At 38.5% G+C, this 20,559-nt stretch overlaps 1 protein-coding gene across 1 annotated transcript in view; it reads left to right on the top strand.

Moving 5' to 3' along the window:
• Positions 1-20,559, top strand: part of slc24a3 (solute carrier family 24 member 3) — a 92,930-nt gene that overhangs the window by 17,774 nt on the left and 54,597 nt on the right. The window contains exon 2 of the mRNA XM_086044572.1: positions 6,682-6,807. Within this exon, the coding sequence (XP_085900698.1) occupies positions 6,682-6,807 (126 nt within the window). The remainder of the gene's footprint in view (positions 1-6,681; positions 6,808-20,559) is intronic.

The raw sequence follows: 20,559 nt of genomic DNA, 5'->3' as shown, positions 1-20,559 counted from the left end.
AAGCTTTTTCGGAGCATGATAACAATCCTGATCATTTGAATCAGGAGGAACAGACTTGATAGAGGCTCTCGAGGACCGGAGGGTGAATTAATTTTACACCAACTTAACTTTAACAAAACTTTAAAAGGAAAACTACTATAGTGCAAATCGTAATAGACCATTGAGAAGGTAGAACCTGTGCAATGAGTGAAAACTTCGTTGACCTTGACATCAACCTTCACCTCAACAAAGTGTGAAACGTCCCACTGAACTGTTCAGTGTGGCACACCATCTAATGACATCGACTCTGATAGACACACAGGCTGTGACCTGACATGAAAGCTTGATGTGTAAATTCAGATATAGATGATCAATGATCGCTCTTAGTTGTTTACTGGCAAGTAATGTAATTTCAGTTTTATCTACATAGTTACCGTATGTTTCTTTTTTCCTTAGAGGTGTAGAGCTTCTGAGTTCATGGCTAAGATAATCAATTATCTTTATTTATTTTCATTCAATCCTGGGATTTAAGAGAGGCTGACAAAAGCATGGGATCACTGCCATAGCTGGAGCTGCGTCAAAATTAGGTGGACTGCAAATACAGTCAAACTTATTATGGTATGTTTCGCTTTTAGGGCCTAGTAACAGAATGATTTAATATGTTTGATATATTATAGATTTGTTTTTAAAGTTTATTTTGAGATGGGGAAAAAAATGTGTGTAATGTTCCATAAACTCCTCCTCGAGACAAGCATTGTTACAGAAGTAACTGTGTGTGCCATAAACAAAGCACAAACGTATTGATAACAGTACTATCATTAAGTTAAAGTTCTCACATCAGAGCAAGAGCACTCTATTTGTTTTAGAATTTTTCACTGACACAAAATCCGAATAAAAGAAAATTAGATTATATTCACTTAAAAATATTCATGCTCAGCTTTCAGATGCTTTATACTGAGTCGCATCTTTCATAGGTCAGTAAATGCTACACACCAACTTGGCCTGATTCTTATCCTCTCTTGGGACAACGATACCAGAGATGGGAAAAGTACTGACATTCTGGACTTAAGTAAAAGTACAATTACTTGTATAAAAATGACTTTGGTAAAAGTAAAAGTACTCATTCAAATACTTACTCAAGTAAAAGTAAAAAAAAGCACAGGCTCTAAAATGTACTCTATGAGTAAAAGTAAAAAGTATTTTTACCGGATGTTTCCTCCTCATGTTATGAAGGCTATTAAATTTGAAAGGTCACTTAACACGCCATGCAGGTAGACCCACCTCTTGAACTCACATTTTTATTAATGAACTGCTGTTTGTTTCATTCAAACAGTATAAAACTAACCCATTAAGGACGGGAGCGCATAACCGCGTTTCTACCACTAAAGCCGGGACCGCTGTTGCGTGTTTCTCCCTATAAAGCCGGGAGAGCGTATACGTCATTTTCTTTTTTTAATACAATTCTCTGTCTCTTAGCCAATGAAATGCATCAGAATATACATGTGACGCTGTCGTGAGTTGTCGGAGGATATCCGGAATTTTTCCGAGGAGTAATGGCGGCACAGTCGATCGCGGGAGCTCTGATATAAGTCACGGCAGTGATATAGACGACACCCTCGCGGACTTTAAAGATGAATAAACTCAGGCCTGTGCGAAAGCCACGTCTAAGCTCTCAAATTCTTTTGGAATTATGTTACCGGGTGTAACCCTTCATCATGTAAAACAAAAGTAACAACCCTGTTTTGAAAATGTATTGAGTAAAACGTACAGATACTGTTGATAAAATGTAACGTATAGAAGAATAAAGTATTAAAAAAAATAAATACTCTGTGAATTACAAACTAAGTACTGTAAAAAACTACTCAAGTACAGTAACAAAGTATTTGTACCTTGTTACTTCCCATCACTTAAAGCTACTGTTAATAGTCACAAGATGTAAATTGACTGCTCATGGCGTTGCAGAAAAACCTCAATAACACTTGCATCTGCTACACTTACCAAACCAAAACTCAATCAAAAGCATCTCTATCAGCACGTGTACCTACACATATTCTCTCACGCATGAACTCATCTGTCAAAGAACACTAATGAAGATGAAGCAGCTAATTAAGGATGACATTGAGGAGCGATGGGCGGCCGTGCCATTTGACGTTATGGGGTCGACTTGGACCTACAGTATACACATAGGACTTTGGCCGATATAGGACACTGTGTTGGTGAAAGATAACGCCGGGAGGGTAAGAATATGTTTGGTATTGTTAGAAATATGTGGACTACCAAATCCCTTGATAGTAATGATGTCCCAGAAGTAATTTTTTTCTACACAAGCTCATCTGACGCACATGCACTGCATGGTTGGCCTACATCTAGAGGGTGGGAGAGTCGTGCAGGTACAGGATTGACTCAATGATATATATTTTACAGCAACAGGGAAATCAATCAAATGACAAGCACACAATCCACTATGCATTTTAGTTCACATTTAGTCTTCACTAAAAGTTTATACTCACTTGAATATAAACCCTGTAGTGCTCTGAGATTTGTCGACTTGGGTCACATGGCGAAGCTGCATTTAGCTGTTATGCTGCACACAAATGGAATAAGCTGCCAACAGAATTGAAGTCAGCCCCGAGTGTAAATGCTTTTAAATCCAGGTTGAAAACTTTGCTTTTTTCTCATAACTTTGATTAAGGTCCTCTAAACAATTCTAAATCCTTTTTTTCTCTTTTATATATTTTAGAAACCCACTTTTATTTCTTTACTTTAATTTACTCCTAAATGTTTTGAATGTTTCCTGTTAATGTGTTCAAATGTTGTCAACGTACGTTCTAGTAATTTTTGTAAGCTACTCTTGTTTTCTCTGCTTTGCTTTCAAATGTCTTTTACTGTTGTCTTTGTAAATACTTGTAGGTGTTGTGCCTTTGCTTGTGTGAAGCACATTGAGTTGCCTTGTGTATTAAATCTGCTAAATAAATAAAACTGCCTTGCCTTGCCTTCACATTATTTTACGTTTGTAGTATTATTAGTAAACCCCGGCAATAAAGTCAGTAGACAGATCCCTTCTGTAGTAAGGTCCTTTGTCTTGTTTCAGTGCTACCACAAAAAAAGTCTGAGTTGAGTTCAAAGGGTATATTATGATTTGCAATTTTATTGCTTCTTGTGTTTTGGTTCAGACCTCTTCAAATCAATGACATAGGGCAATTCTTCATGGCTTCAGTTAGTGGGGAGGACGCTTCATGCTATTCTGCAATTTATTTTTCTCCAGTTGTCTTCTATTGCAGACTGCAATATTAAATGCATCAAAACCAGGTCAATAATATAATTTAAAAAAAATCCAACCAATTTAATCAATTGATGTGCAATCCATGTCACAATTGGGTACTCCAGAATAAAGCTAAATATCGCTTTGTCCATTTGAAGGGACAAGGTCAATGAGTTTGGCAATGGCACAGTTGTGTTTTGAAAAATATTTTGTCTTTTGACCTTTACATGTTGTTGTCTTCTGCTAATGTCATAGGGACACTAGGTCAAAGAAAAAGAACATACAGTATAGTAAGAGGATATTAAGCCTGTTTACAAGATAGGGCAGCCAAGCACTGATGCAGCTTGGCAGATTTCACCCTCGGGTTCTCTCTGTGTAACTGTACACAATGCAAGAACCACTGTACACTTGTGACTTGTGATTTTCCTCAGATAATGACAAATACAACCTGCCAGTCTAATACCAAGTGACAGTGAAAACCTGTAAAAGCATATACAGAAAATATGTAGTGCCCCCATTAAATTTCACTATTTTCACTATACTGTATTTCACTATACACTACACAATACTCAGCAGACCATAACGACTAAGCAAAAACTGAATATTGCACAGGTATACTGTATCTATGTAGAAACAATAATACCACAGGTCAAGTCGAGTCAAACCTTCCCTGTTATGAAAGCACATAATAGAATAAAAACTTGTGCATTAGGGTTGTTCATAAAAAAATAAAAATAATAATAATAATAAAAAGATTAAACACAGGAAAACACCCTTTCTTGTATGGATAGAATGAGGTTGCAGATAAAGGTAGCACTTGCCAACTAGTAACTTTTAACTTCGTTCTAAGAGTTAAGGCGCAGCAGAGGACAGCTCATGCTGTATATGACAGGCAACGCAGTGCTAATATGCATCCGGGATGGAACATTGTAACGGGGCTCCAGCATGTTTAATAAACGTTTGAAGCCCGGCTCCTCTACTAAAGCATATGGGCGCATAGATGGTGCTATTTATATACCAATTGCTTCAGTAATTACTAATATATTTAGCTCTGTTTGCTTTCACTTCTCCAGGCTGCTTAAAAGAAGTGGGGATAAGTTGTTAGTGTTGAGCGTGTTTCTTTTTTCTACTCCCGGTAACTGTATCGGCGTGATGCCGTCTTAGATGTGTTAGCATTGTAGCGTCTTCCAAGAACACACCGTCAGACGTAGTTTAATTAATGCATTTTATTAGTCCAACTGGCCTACTGTGGGCCGCAGCCGACGCCAATACAGGACAACAACAGTTAAATTCACAAGGTGTCACGGCTCCCTCTCCTTCATCCTCCGATCCTCCTCTCTCGCCAGCACCCCCTCCCATCTAGCGAGCCGCGCGATGCATTCATTAGCCTCGGAAGCAACACAACTCGGCAAAACACAAATTCGACCACATAAACCCGATTCGTTAAAGCATGTTTGAAGCGCTCCTTGCAGTGCTCCTTGCAACATACCACACGGAGGTCGAACAACGCCGACACACAGTTGAACAACAAAAGGCATGGTCTCAGGCATGGACTTTTTTTCCTTTTTCTCTCATCAGTACGGGACAAATACAAAAACCATTCCACCCCTAATAAATATTATAAAAAACCATTACTTAACAAAAATGTCATATCTTTATGTAAACGTTAAATAGTGCAATAATATCGCAATATTCAACACCTATATTGTTACGCCTATATTTTTCCAATATCGTGCAGCCTTATCCATTACCACTGTCATACTACCGTAGCTGTCCTCTAAAGCATTTTGCACTGAAACATCGTTGACTCTGTTTGCAAAATCTATCATGTTCTGATAAATATAGTGTAGAGTGGTGCTATTTATGGAAGCTCTATGCCTATGCTGAGGCCTGTTGCACAGTGAGGGAGGGGATGGATTGGAAGAAGGCTGCTTGTAAATACAGTGACCTACATGAATGAACTGGAATGATTGGCCTCACAGAGCTCTGCATGCCTCCATATGAGCATTCCTGCAGGAGTGTGGTGACACAACATGCATATGTCATCCTCCTTTTGTTCTGTGGGAAACGAGAGGGTTTGGAGTACTCATGGAATGTCAATTAACACTGGAACTTCAAGTTTGTGTCTCATGGTCATTGGGATTCATGTGCATGAAGAGTAATAAATGGCCTTTATTCTAAGAATAAGATACTTCATCTGTAAAATGCATTATCATTAGGTGGAATTGTTGTGATATATTTGAATATATATATATTCTGCGTTTTTCTCTTCTGCCTAAATTAGATACTGGCTGGGGCTTAATCTGGTGCTTTCATTTGAAGTGACTAAGAATCGTTTTATACAGACTGAATGTAGGAATATATAAATACAAATTAAGTGTTAATTTATTCCATAAAAATCCATTCCAAAATGTTCTGTACACACAGAAATAAAGGGCATCATTCACTAATAAATGCATGGAAATGTTTGTACTCTACACACAAGTTGAGCATATTCGCAAAATCACCGTTGGCCCAATTTCTTCGCAACACTGCACAAGTTGATTATGCGTATATTACGTATCGTACCCTTTCCCCCAAAAAAGAGTGTCAGCCAATACGCAGAATGTTTAAGTGGAGAATGCTACACAAAAAACATGCATGGTAAAAAAAAAAAAACACTGCTCAAGTTGTTAAAATAGATTGTAATGAATAAATATGTCACAAAGAGTCATTTGCGGCTGATAGAATGAGATTAGACTAGTAACAGAATATATAAATACCGTTGGTGTTATGTCATAGGGCAAGCCATATGTGTATGCCTAGATCTTTTTGACTGTAGTTGGTCAGCTGTAAATGTCAGGATTTCTTTTTTTGTAGCGTGCATGTGTACTTGATCAATATGAAAGCTTTAAAGTGTTGGATTGTGAAATTCGAGCAGTTCGGTGTTTTTTCCGGTTACGTGATCAGCGGACACAGAGACAGAGGCAGGTTCATTCATAAGCACATACACGCTCTAAAAGAGGCTGAAAGTGATGAGTGTTGAGTGTCCTCAACAATTACTGTATTTAGAACATTGGTCAGTTCATTAGCAAATGGCCGATTTAAGTTAATTTCATTAACATTATTATTAATGATTTTAGAAATAACTGCAGAATTGTACTGTATTGTATCTTGGGTAAAATACCTGTTTTTTCCCCAAGGCTGATCCGTCCTGATTTTTTGCACACAGTCCTATGTATAGTCTGAGGATGTTCTAAATCTGTTTGCATAATATGCAGAAATTCAAGTATGAAGATATTGATGACTCAATGTGTGTCAAAACGTGCATACACACTTTCGGTGCACAAATTGTTTCGTACACACAATTGCTGACTGTACAGTGAATGAGTCTTTTAGTCTCTCTACAATGATCGACACTCATCTCTTCCTCTGTTTCTCTCCCATTCTGACTCTCTCAGCATACCATGTTTCAACCTCCGCAATACTCGAAGAGCCGAGGTGGGAGAGTCGCCACCTTCTACAAGACTACTACGATAACCAGTCTAAGCTCTTCTCAGACCTTGAGAAAAACTGTACAGAACCAGGTAAGACTAGCGGAGATACAGTAATTGTGCGTACAAAAATGTTACTTGACTATGCTCCTAAGCTCTTGATTTTCTGCTTCACTCAGTCCAAACATTGCGGTTTTAAAGCGGAAATCAACCCAAACATATTTTTTTCAAGAATATGTTCCCAGCAGGCCTACGAGTTGAAATATGGCATTCTGATTAATGTTGCGTTTGTGGAATATGAGTTAAGCAGCTAAATCCACCCCTTTTTAGCCATCTCAGGGGGCGGCCATTTTGTCACTTCTGTCGACTGAAAATGAGATCACAACTGCTCAGGGCTCAGTTAACGACCACTCACGGCTCAGCTTCAGAAAACAGGTCAGCCGTGATTGGTCGTTACCTGAGTCCTGATACAACATATTAGAAAAGAACATAAGAACATATTCTTGAAAAAAATATGTTTTGGTTTGACTTGGTCTTCAAGTGCAATTTTTGTTAGTTTCTTTTTGCTAAATGAAGTGCTTTTCATCAAGTATATTTTGGTAGTTTGTTTGGTTAAGTGTGCCCACAGTAGTGGGTTTTTACTGGTGTTCTGGAGTCTGCTAGATTGTTCAGGCAACTCTAAAGTTATCAGAAAAGGCCAATTTTGTTGTGCTGTTTCACTTCACTTTGTTAGCAACCCTCTTTCTGTTTGCATTCCTTGCATCTGCCACTGACCAACAAAAGAGAGAGTGATATTGTGGCTTGTTGTCAGACATTTTGGTTCTCTTGAAATTTTTACTGTATGATTATGAACACAAACCTTAGTTGCTTCTCAGTCACATCCAAACTTTCCTACATTTCAGTACCTGTGGGCATAATGGCCAAATATTAAGTATCGTTCTAACAGGTGTATGGAAAATCATATATTTGTATGTCCTACTAATCCGTGATTTATTTACTGGAATACAGTCTTGATTGTACTCGTGACAAATTAAAAAAAATGGCTGGACTAAGCATGGCCAGAAGTAGATTTTAGTCCGGCTCATCAATCGGCCCTCATGCGTTTGAGGTGGTCGCGAGGCGGCCAAATTTCATCTCAGCCTACTCAGTGAAAGGCTTCTTTTTAGGCTTCTTTCTACTCCCGTGTCGGCGCAAGCAACAACTGCCGCATTGATTCACATGACCGACGCATTGTGCTGTTGGCAACAGGTCTGCAACACATTCCACGTACACATCAGGAATTGTTGCTGCTCTGATCGGTCCATTATGTCACATGTTGCGATGACATACAGTTTCCCACACAGAGAGGAGGAGAGAATGCAGCACGCAGCTCGTTGCTGTTGCAAAGCAAACTAGTTTGGAAATGAAATTAAATGCATCGTCTAGTCATCTCGATCCCTTTATGGTATTATCAGGCACGATATCCATTGTTGTCGCTGTCTTTTTGAAGCAACGCCCCCCGGACATGTTTCAAAACAACTTGTGTCCATGATGGTGGTGAGTGGACTTCAGTCTTTCCTGTTTTTCAGGACATACTTTGCACAACGGCCAGCTTTATTTACTCCATGTAGCTTTGGCAATACTGCCACACAAGAGATGGTAAGGAATTTTGCTTGTCAAAATAGCTTCATCTTCATCAAGTCACGATGCCTGTCAGATGCGCATTTAGCTGCACGTTCGGGCGTTGTTTACTACCTTGTTATTATTACTTTCTGTTTACTTCAACTTGCAAACCAAAGTAGAGGAGAAAAAGCTCAACTCTGATTGGCTGCTTGTCACACACATTTCCATTGCATCTGATGGAGTAAATATGCTCACAGCTGGTCACCGTAACATCACAATTCTCTATCATATAATAACCCAGCCCTCCTTTTTTTTTTTTTTTTCGCGTCACTCCGTGCGGCCCGGTACCAAATGGCCCACGGACCGGTGATTGGGGACTACTGCTGTAACATTTTGGATTGTCCAAAACATCATTAAAGTTAACAAATGAAAGGTTAGTTTAGTTATGTACAGAACAGTACAGTACAGAAATTCATCATCTATTTACATTTTTGCACCCATCACTGACCAATAGGAGAACAAAGCAATTCCATGTGGTTTGTTGTGACACACCACATAGTGTCTTGGATTATTTTTAAACTGGGGGCAAACTCTTGAAGGATACAAACCCATCAAATGATTCATGCAAGAAAAGCAAAGTAGAGCAGAACCTCGAGTTACAAACAACACTTTTTACAAATTTTTCAAGTTACACACAAAATTTTTGTAGAAAATGTGTCTCTAGTTACGTAATTATTTTGTTATGCGAACCGTCTCAGCATGGATGAGCGGATCGAGCAGTGCTGTGCTTCTCGCGCCCTTAACCATCAGTGGTGCCACGTGTTATGCTGCTGACCTCTGAATGATTTGAAGTTTACAGTTGGTTGTAAACGCCCCAAAACCCACATAAAACTTAATGTCTCCTCTGCGGCAGCAAATGCAAAGTTGTCGTGAGAGCAGCCGTATTTCTTTTTGTTTACACACACACACACACACGCGTTTCTTCCCATCCCAATTATCACATCAGCTGCCCAGATTTCTGATAAACGTGGCAAAAACGTTTGATGTACATATATAAATATGTACAGTATTTATTGTATTGGATCCAGTCTTAATTTTTAAAAAAACACATAAAACTCGACATCTGCTCCCCGCGGGAGCAAGCTTGTGTGCGTGGCCGGAAGTTTTGTCTACACACACACGCACACTTCTTCCAATCACAATTCTTACAGCGGCCATCTAGATTTGTGATTAAGTCAAAATGTCTGACTATTTGTATGATATGTACAGTTTTCATCAGAGGTGGGCATTCCGTCAGACTGACGGACGCGCATTTTGTTTATTTAATAATGATAAACTAAACACTGACATAACCAGGTTAAGTACTAACGGCCTTCTCCGTCCATCACTGACGGACGCCAATTTTGCTGAAGTCTTTTTTGGAGGATGGGGTTGGGGGAATAACTGACGGACTGACCAAGTGACGATTACAATTTGGTTTGAAAAAATGAGGGATGTTGAATGACGGAAGTGCACCGAGGCCGTGACGGATGACGAAGATGAATATTTAGTCAAATGCCCACCTCTGGTATTTATTGTATTGGAGCGTCTCTTTAAAAAAATAAAATAAAATCTGACACAAAAATCAATGTCTTCTCCCGCGGCAGCAAGCTGTGCCGGAACTTCTAGCAATCACAGTTCTAACGGCAGCTGCCTTAATGTCATAGTATTAGTAGTATTAAACTAAATAAATATTCAACTTTGCAGCTTGTACCAGCATTCCTGACATGTTTATAAATGATGGAGTAATTGTAATTGAAGGCAATACTGTGGCCTTAATTTTCTTTAGCTGGAAATGTTAAGTGTATTTTAAAATGGAACCCAAAACTATATACTATGCTGAGTTGCACTAATACTCTGAAACTACCTATAAATACTAAAAGAAATACTTTTTATGGGGGCACAGACCTTTTTTTAATGCACCGGTAGTAGAAGGGAGTGAAATCCTGTGTGAGATTCGGGAAATGCACTGTGCTAAAGAAAAACTAAACAAAATAAAAAATAAAAAAAAATAAAAACTACTTGAATTGATTTTTAATTTTGATTGTATTAACCTTATTCCAAAACATTTTGTTTTGCCTCTCTAGTATGCATAATTTGAACTACGCATTAAAAATATAGTGTGAACCTGAATGGAAAAAAAAAATAGGAGGAACATAATTTTTTAGCACTTTAAATTAGGTAGGTTATGTCTTTCATTGTTAGGTGTTTCTGTTAAAAGGGCTTGTATGCCTCCATAATCCTCAGAAGACGCTACAATATGTTTGCATACCACATCAACACATGGCGTTAGACGCTCCATCAGACGCACACGGTAGCCTGTGTGGGCTAACTACAGCTAGCTTCCAGACATGACTGTCCTAATGTCAGAAATGAAATCGTGTCGTGTGCAATCGTGTGCAATCATGTTCCAGACAAGCATAAATCCAGCGGGAGAAGCTGGAAACCAGGCATTTTCAAGAGAAAAACACAGTGGCAAATAATTAAATATATAAATAAACCAATCGTCCATTTTTAAAATTAATTGTCAACGATTTTGATCATCGTTGTCGTCGTCGTGATTAGTCGACTAATTTTGGCAGCCCGAGTCTCCTGACTGCCATAGCCTGTCTGTCGGGTTTGTTGCGCTGAGTGCAGAATGCGCGCGGTGGACGCTGCGGGCACGTGGACCGTAGTATCAACACCATGACGTATTAATGTCGTATTCAGATATGGCATGTAAGTATCCGTATCTGTACTTTGGACAACACTACTTCCTTTACATGTTAGGGTATAAGTAGCAAAGTCTTTTTTGTATGTCTAAAGGTGCTACACATGCTTCCCAATTTTCGTAGCTGTAGGTCAAACTTACGAGGGCAGAGCTCCAACAAACCACTCTAGGGGGCGCTACAGACCCATTTTTTTGTACTCGTGTATGGCGACTTGGCAATATAAAATTTTTCGCCAGGCCCAAAGGTTGGTGAGTTTTCATTCACGTTTAGTTCCTCGGGACCTTGCAGCATTTGCTGTATGGGCCCTAAAAAAACAATTGGAAAATAGACAAAATAAAAACATCAAAATATGATTCATTTGAGACTCTTTCAATTGAGGAGCTGTTGTCCTTCTACCCTCCTCACTTAAAGTTAAAGCACATAAGCATTTGCTAGTTTAGTGTGTTATTTCTCTATAGTGAAGTATATTTTCACTTATTTTTATGTTGAACTGTATTATTTTCAACCACACACCGATTAAAATTAGAAATAATATATCATAAAATAGGTCCGCTGATAGTGTAGTGGTACACACGCCTGAGTTGTGTGCGGGCAGCGTGGGATCAATTCCCGCTCAGTGACAGTGTCTATGTGTGCCCTGCGACTGGCTGGCGACCAGTTCGGGGTGTCGTCTGCCATTGACGGCTGGGATAGGCTCCAGCAACTCCCCGCGACCCTATATAGGATAAGCAGTTTGGAAGATGACATGACATGACATATCATAAAATGTAAATACAATTTTGGGGCTGGAACACATTAATTGCATTTCCATTCATTTTCATACAGACCTATTATACTGTATAAGTGTTGATGTTCAGACCAATCAAGTGTCTCTTTAAGTACTTAAGTTGAGGTATCACTGTATAGTTGTGAACACACTTCCACTGAATGTCATAATTAACTCATTCACTGCCATTGACTAATTTACCTTTACGGTCCAGCCATTCAATCCCAGGAATTAATTTATATTTTTTTCATTTTTTTTTTCAAATGTTAGGGTAAAAGAGGGTCCGAAAATATCTGGCAGTGAATATGTTAAGAGTACTGTGCATGTATCCCCAGCATTGCTCCATCTGCTCCTCACTCCCTCGTCGAGTAACTCTTGAGACCTATGTTGTATTGTCTCTTACTGTGCACTATTGTGTTGTTCCCCTGGCACATAGAGTGTGAGTGTTGTGTTTTCCATGTGGGATCCTGGGGCTGAAAAAGGCTCATCTCCTGCCAAGCATTCTCTTGATCTCATTGTAAACACATCACACATGTATTGCACACTCACGCACACTCCATTTTTCAGTTTCATGATACAGATACATTTGAGCATGTCATCTCACTGGATTCAATCCATTCGTTATGCTTAGGAGACAGTCTATAGACTCTTCCTATATAATGAAGCGGTGTCTCCGGAAACACTAATAACCTTAATGGGGATTATTCTTGCTTTCTTTCACTAAAAAGAGCATTTTCAAAGTGCTCCTTTGCCTTATTCTCTCTCTCTCTCTCTCTCTCTCTCTCTTTCTCCCCCTCTGTCTGTTACACTCCTTTTAAGCTGTTTCTATCATGCTCTTGGAGCACTTCCTCTTATTTTTCTTTCTTTCTCTTTTTATTCTTCCACTGTTGCCATTTCAGAGTGACTCACTGGTTCAATTTGCTGTCATATAATGTAAGATTTTCATGCGTGCGCGCACTAGCACACACACACACACATTTTTAAAGCAAATCTGTGTACGGGCTTTAGACGGGTAACAAGAAGCCATGAGCCTTTGCCATATGAAATGCAAACCAAAATATGGAGACTGTAGTTAATAGGATCCAGTATTTTCTGCAGGACTTGTGTTATTATTCCACCATGTCTTATAAAAATAGAACATTTGTTGATGTGTTCTGACAGTTTTGACTGTGAATTTCTGTTTGTTTTGGGAGCTTTCACCTGAACACGTTAGAGGAAAACAGATGCATTTTTAGCACCATTATCTGACCTGTAAATGTAAAACTGTGATGCTCGGGTACGTGACAGCAATGGCCCCAAAATAGCCCCCTTTGTCAAAATGGTTCCTTCTCCTTTGAGGTCAAAAAGCTTACAACTCTCTGATCCAGAATTCAGTGTGACTGTGTGGTAGTGCATTGGTGAGTGGTGGAAATGGTTGGACTTATTTTTCTATAGCTCTATTTTTATGGTCTGTGTGAGTCACAGCAGTGGCTTGAATATTTTGTGAGCTGTCTGTCCATCTCTCTATCCCAGGGAACAGAATCGTTGGTTTGCCATGCTGAAATCTACACTTAAAACAAAACAGAACTTTTATGAGCCAAAATAATCCAACCATTTATATTCTTTGTAACAGAAGCTTGGAATACTTTACTGTCAGCACCATTCATACATTCCCTCTAAAACTGAACAAACACTGATGGTGGCTCAGTCACACGTTAATGACAAAGCAACTGGAGCAATTATGGTCAAAACAGGCTGGAGACAATATATCCTGAAGAAATCAAAGAATGAAATAGGCAACATTCCCTTTCATCTACGACTTGGCAATGCACATGCCCTGAAAAATTTTCATAGAGTCGGGTGTAAGCATATGGAGTAAGATCGCTGTCAAAAAGGCAAAGAATTAACGATTCGTATCTGTAATAGGAATAATTTATGAGTACAAATTAAAATTGTGAGGGTTTGACTTCTTTTCTTGAGAGTACGATTCAAAATTGTGAGGGTTTGCATTTTTTTCTTGTGAGTACAAATCAAAATTGTGAGGGTTTGACTTCTTTTCTTGTAAGAGTAAAAACTGTGAGTGCCATTGTTTTGTGAATACAAATCTCGCTTCTACGACTACGAATCTTCACTATGCACAAATTACCAGCTGAGGATACGAATCACTTTGTGTGAGCCTGAGAGGACGAATCTGCACAACATGCAAATTAGGATGACATCACGCAGAACACAGGCAGGTCCCAAGGGGAGTTAATCGATCCGTGATTCCTCTCCCCGCGCATGCGTGGATAAAAAAACAAAGATGGCGAACGCAAGCGGATCGGACGGCGCTTTCAGCGGTTCAGGAGACGCATCTTCACAGCAGGTAAAGTCAGCAACGTGTATATCCAATTTACTAATATGTATTTCATAAAGTCGCTATGTCTCAAATAACAGCTTTGGACTCAGGCTTACGGCGATAGATTGCAATCTAATAATGCGTTTCACTGTTAGCATTGGTACGAGGCTAATGCATCTGTCACCATACTGTAGACATCTACAGTCGCAAAAGTGTCTTTACTTCTGCAACATACAGCACATCAGCGACAGTTACAGCGAGACATGACGCAATGAGCTGCACTATGTCTACTGACTTCCGGGTCAAAAGGACCCCGTAGCTGTCTCAGGTGCCTTAATTAACTTAAAAAATCCTACTTAGTTAGCCACTGATTGAATACTGTAATACTTGCACATAAAACATGTTGAAAATTATCGTACCAAAATAATAACAAAAAAATTATATACATGCATGGATAACATCAACTTATGTACCCAACATTGCCCAACAACAACTACCATGGGCCCCACATACTGCTAAAATCTTATTGGCTGTCAGGATATCTATTTTGAAGGTTTCATGCACAAGCCAACAAAGTTGTGCACATTTTAACTGAAATGATTAGTTTCAATGTAATTTATTTTTTTTCTTTTATAGTAGTAGCAACAAGATGGCTCATGTCATGCCTGATGAACAGTACCCGTATTGATTCGATCAAAAAGACGATGGTAACACTAATTCATTTTCTTTTCAACATACAGCATATCGTCTCTGTCCTGTGAAAAACACTTACGTCCAATTTTTTAATTTTTAAAAAACTTTCATGTTAATGCGATAAGGCCCTGATATGATTGAAATGATTTATTTTGATTACATATTATCAAAGTTGGCGGCACCGTGGGCGACTGGTTAGCACGTCCGCCTCACAGTTCAGAGGCCGTGGGTTCGATCCCGGCTCCGGCCTCCCTGTGTGGAGTTTGCATGTTCTCCCCGTGCCTGCGTGGGTTTTCTCTGGGTACTCCGGTTTCCTCCCACATTCCAAAAACATGCATGGTAAGTTGATTGGACTCTCTAAATTGCCCCTAGGTGTGATTGTGAGTGCGGATGTTTGTCTCTGTGTGCCCTGCGATTGGCTGGCCACCGATTCAGGGTGTCCCCTGCCTATTGCCCGAAGACAGCTGGGATAGGCTCCAGCATGCCCCGCGACCCTTGTGAGGATCAGCGGTATCGATAATGGATGGATGGATTATCAAAGTTATAATCATCTCAAACAGTATACTTTGCCTGATAAATATGTTTATGTAATTATTAGGGGTGTAACAGTACACTCGGGTGTATTAATACGTTTCGGTATGGCATGTTCGGTTCGGTCCACTTGCGTTTGGTTCGGTCCACTTATTAGCGCGAGCTTACGCACGTACACTGACTGTTGCATGCGGGAGACAAGAGTGGCGGCACAAAAGAGAGAGCCAGAAAAGAGCCAGAACTCGAAGGTGCCCGGATACACTGCGGTCTCCTGTTTGGGAACATTCTGGCTAGCACGTCTAACATGCACGGCATCATCTGACTGTGAATGTATCTTAGACGAGGAAGCAAGCAGTCATTTTAGCCCAAAACGTCAAACTTAAATAGCGAGATTTATCATATTGTAGCGTCTTCCAGGAACACGCCGTCAGACGTAGTTTAATTATCACGTTTTTATTAATCCAAGTACAACTGCTCGCGCTATTCTTTCTCCGCTGCTCCACTCGCTTGCCGTACGATGCATTCATGTACCTCGGAAACATCAACTCAGCAACACACGAATCCGACCACAACACAGTTAACCCAATTCGTTACAATATACTGTTGAACATTCAAAGATTTCAATGCCTAAAATGTGTATACAATTTCATAAAGACTTTTTAAAATGTTTTCATTATAAAAAGAGTTTTAATGTGGTTAGCAATAATAGTAACTGTTATTGTATGTATTTTTTTTTTCATCACAAAAAGTGTATACATGTACTGTAATGACAACTTGGTCATTTAACTTGAATACTTAGGTGTGTCATAGGCTTTTGCTGCTGAGTGTTTAAAGATTTCAGTGTCTTAATAATTTACTAGACTAAGAGATCTTTATTGTTAGTGTATTTTTTATTACACTTTTATTATTTCTTAGAATATCATATATTTATTTTTTCTAAAAAATGTACTATTAACTTGTAATCTTTTCAAAATAAACATATTTAAAAAAAAAAACACCTTTTTTTTTTTATACCGAAAATATACAGAACCGAAGTCTCCAAAAAAACGAACCAAACCTAAATGTGATTTAGCGTACCGTTACACCCCTAGTAATTATATTTTCAGAAATGTAGACAGTCATGTCCAGGATGATCTCTTTGGTGAAGGTCGCAACTTTGACCCTGCATGCTGACTTGAAGTATAACTGCAAGTCACTGGTGACGGCTGAGATCCAGACGGAGTGGGATGAAAAAACAGCAGTTGGAGATGGAAACAAACACTGATGACAATCTAGATCGACCATGAACACATGCCCTCAGATGGACCGCCTGACTTGGGGGACGTTGTCAATGACGACGTGGAGATTGAAACAGAGACACGAGAAAATGACAAAATAGAAATTAAAATACTTGACAAAATCATGAGTCTTAAATTGCATAAATATACAACACATCAGAGTATAATAGACATCAATTATTTCACCAAGTATATTATTTGTAGGCATAACATTTATCATTCAATATCATTGGACGCTATGAACAGGCAATACTTTTTGCGTGTGAAATTGTATTTATGTACATCAGTTTCAATCAGATGAAATCTGATTTCTGAAAACAAATTAACCCCTGCTATATCTCCGTTCATTGTTTCCTCCCCTGCTTTACAGTGGATTTGTAAGTGTTTTTAGCAGTTTTTACAGCATACAGGTCCAAATATAGAACTGCACGCCTTCAGCATAGTACCACGTTGCCACAACATTAGGTCTGTGTGTGAAGTGTGTGGGAGGGGCAAAACTAGAAAAAAAAACATGTTCTCTGTATATCGTCTTTCACCTATCATTGGTGTGTCTACAAAAAAGAAAATAATTAGAACTGTGTACCATCCTTGTAACATATTCATAAGTGTCATAAGTGTTTGTAAGACAGTTTGTCCAAATATACCTTACTTTACTTGCCCTCCAGCTTTCTGTCTTTCACTGTACTCAATGCTAGAAGGATAGTATTTCCATTTCATTCAAAAAGAACCTATAGGCAACTATGAGTAAAACAAAGTGGATACATGTAGATAATTCACACTATTCCCAATATTGTTATTAAAAGAGGCTTGATATTGTCAATATAAAATAATGAGCTTCTTGTGCTTGGAATGTAGTTTCTATGGTGTGGAATAGTGTGTCAGATATATTAGACATATTAAGTCAAGTGTGTATACAAACAAAAATACATACATACATACATTTCGTGCAACCACTTGAAGAAATCAAATTGAGTAAATGATGCACAAAATTTTTTTCAATGTTACTGTATCTTCATATAGTGGCTTTTAATATTCTATTTCTTGAAAAATGAGGGGGAAGCAGTGTGGTTGTCTGTGTGCAGCCATGTATGTGAAATGAGAGTAGACACTTTAGAACCATTGTGCTGATCAGGCAAATCCACATTTTTTTAGCTTTGGGAATGGACCATCATCCCCCTGCTGCCATGGAAACCAGTGAACTGTGTCACCTGTGTATGTACTGTATGTGTGGTTGTGTGTGTGTGTGTGGGGGGGGGGGAATGGGGGCGTGTGTGTGTGTGTGTGCTTACTTGCTGTCGTGTAGCAGTGTGTATTTTAAAAAAAAAAGTAAGCAGTGATTGACCAAAACACATATTTTGCCCAATACAACATTACATAACATTGTTCATTTCACTTTCTCTCTAGTCTAAACATTTCAACATCTTTTGATTAGTTCAATTTTTTGAGACACTCCAGCCTGGGTCCTAGCCATACTAGCTGTAGTGATTAGACTTTACATGATCAGGGTTTTTGGGGTCGATCAGTGGTCAGAAGGTTTAAAAAAGAAAACAATACCCAATCACCGGTTTGATCAGAGAAGACGGAGCAATGTATCTATTAAAATAACGAATATTTACACACAAATAATCTTTAAATACACACACACAGGTAAGATAACACCACTCAAAGGCACACATTCTTCCCAATCTGTGACAAACGAGCTATAATATTAATAGAGTTCAATTGCAACTTTCTCTTTTAAGACTCTTCAACTTCAGCAGGGGTGTTACCATTTCAAAACTTGATCTGATGGACCTCAGACGGGCAAGTCAGACAGTTATTTCAGGAAAAGGTCAGGGACCAAGATAACACAGTTTAATTGAAATAACAACATCTTCTCATAGTTACCGTAAGCCACAGAGCTATTAACATTATGCGGAATGTGTGAACTCAGTAATAGATGTCCCAGTAGATGGAAGCGGAACCAGCTAAACACCTTTTTCATTTTAATTTATTTCCCTGAAACTGCATGTGGCATGTTTTACCACACCACATTTTTGAAGATGTCATTGAAAACTTAAAGTATGACACCCGAAGTGACTTTCTAAATAGTGCAACCACACTATAGTGGAACCATCAAAAAGCTTTGAAAAAAAAAAGACTCCTTGAGTGATTCTTATTAAAGCTACGAAAATACTGTAATTATGTTACTAACAGAGAATTATTTATTTTTTTTGTTACTTTTAAAAGGTTTGATCACTCGAGACAAGACAGAGGTCCATTGCTGGGATGATTAAAATGTTTTATTCATTCTGGTTTTCTCCCAATGGAAATAGGTGGAGGTAGGGCTGTTCGATTAAGCGATTTTGAACCGAAACCGAATTTTCTGGATCAAACGATGTTAAAAACGTTCAAATCGGCACGTTCGATTTTTTTATTTTTGGTGTATTTAAGCCACCGTAGTTTGCGTAGGTGGAGGTGTCATAATGTGCGATCAAGTCTGCTGATGTTGCTCCTTCAAGCCTTTGATTGGCCAATAAGTGCTTGAGAGCCATCACATATGTTTTAATGGAACAAGTTGTTAAATACCCTGTCTGGACAAAATATTATTTTTTTCTTTTGTAGGTAGTTCGCTAATTAGCTGCAGACCTGTAGATCATTAAACAGCATGCTAAGTAGTTATCGCTGTCATTATAGCTCAGTTAAATTATAATTAGTCAAGGCTTTTTGGACAGGGCTTTTAACATCAATGGCATTGTTGTTTTGTTTCAAGGTAACAAACACACACCTTAATTACTAACAACTGGTACGGCTGACCTCCTGAAAAACATGCTTGCCCATGTGTGAGGTCACGTCACTTTGTGCTTGCGTGGTATTTAGGCTAGTGTGCTAGCTAATACTTAACTGTGAAAGTGATGGAAATTGCCAAGGAATTGATCTTATTACCTGTTAAAACTTCAACTGTGTGAAATTGATTTGTTTATATTGAAGAATTAAACTACCAAATACACTCGTTTATGTGCCATTGATTCATGATTGTGTGAATGTTAGACGCATGGTATTGATGTTTTATGATCCCCTCGAATTTAAATGCACTACACATTACATTGCTTTGAGAGACATCAATTATTTCAGAAATGTTTTCAATTCATGGCTGGGATTATTCAATATTCCTCACAAGTAGCTGGGGTTTGCTTGATTACAGTCCCAGTTTGTGCTGAGGCTTGCTGATGGGTGCAAAAAAAAATGGTGACATTAACATAGCAATATTTGCTTTGAGTTAACTTTACATTTTTAAATAAAGTGACAACAAATAATTATGACTATGCACATTATTATTATTGTTATTATTATTATTATTATTATTATTATTATTATTATTATTATTATATAGTTATTAGCCACAAAAAGTATTTTGGAATAATAAGTCTTGTTATACCTGTATGACAATTACCATACACGTTAAAATGTTAGTTTGCATTTAGAGTTTGACACTTACCGGTAAATGGCTTATTTAAAAACGTTTATTTTCTTCCCTATGGAAATGTACAAAATGTACAAGCATTCATCTTTGTGGGTGCTGGTGAATGTATTGTTTATAAAACGTGTCTATTGTCAGGATAATTTAGCCTTCTGATTTGTGATGACATGCAAAAAAACCTGTCTGCGTTACATCATAGTTCAGTGGTGTTTGCACTGCCTAACAAATAACGATGCAAGAAATTACAAATAAAAGCATTCTGAGTCCTTAAAATGTTCAGTTTAGTTTGTACTCGCTTCGTGTGCTGTTGATATGTCATTTACAACATCGCCACACATGACACAAGTTCTGTTTCACGATGAAATCCTACAGAGCACAGCCCTCTGCTCAACTGTGATACGTCAAATCAACTTGTTTGGCAGCACTCCGCCTACTCTGTGGCAGCCAAA

This window comes from Filicampus tigris, chromosome 11 (genome assembly GCF_054856515.1).
Source record: "Filicampus tigris isolate MCC_2025a chromosome 11, RoL_Ftig_1.0, whole genome shotgun sequence".
Classification (NCBI taxonomy): Eukaryota; Metazoa; Chordata; class Actinopteri; order Syngnathiformes; family Syngnathidae; genus Filicampus; species Filicampus tigris.
Note: the sequence above shows the minus strand (reverse complement) of the source record. Positions and strands in the feature narration are given on the sequence as shown.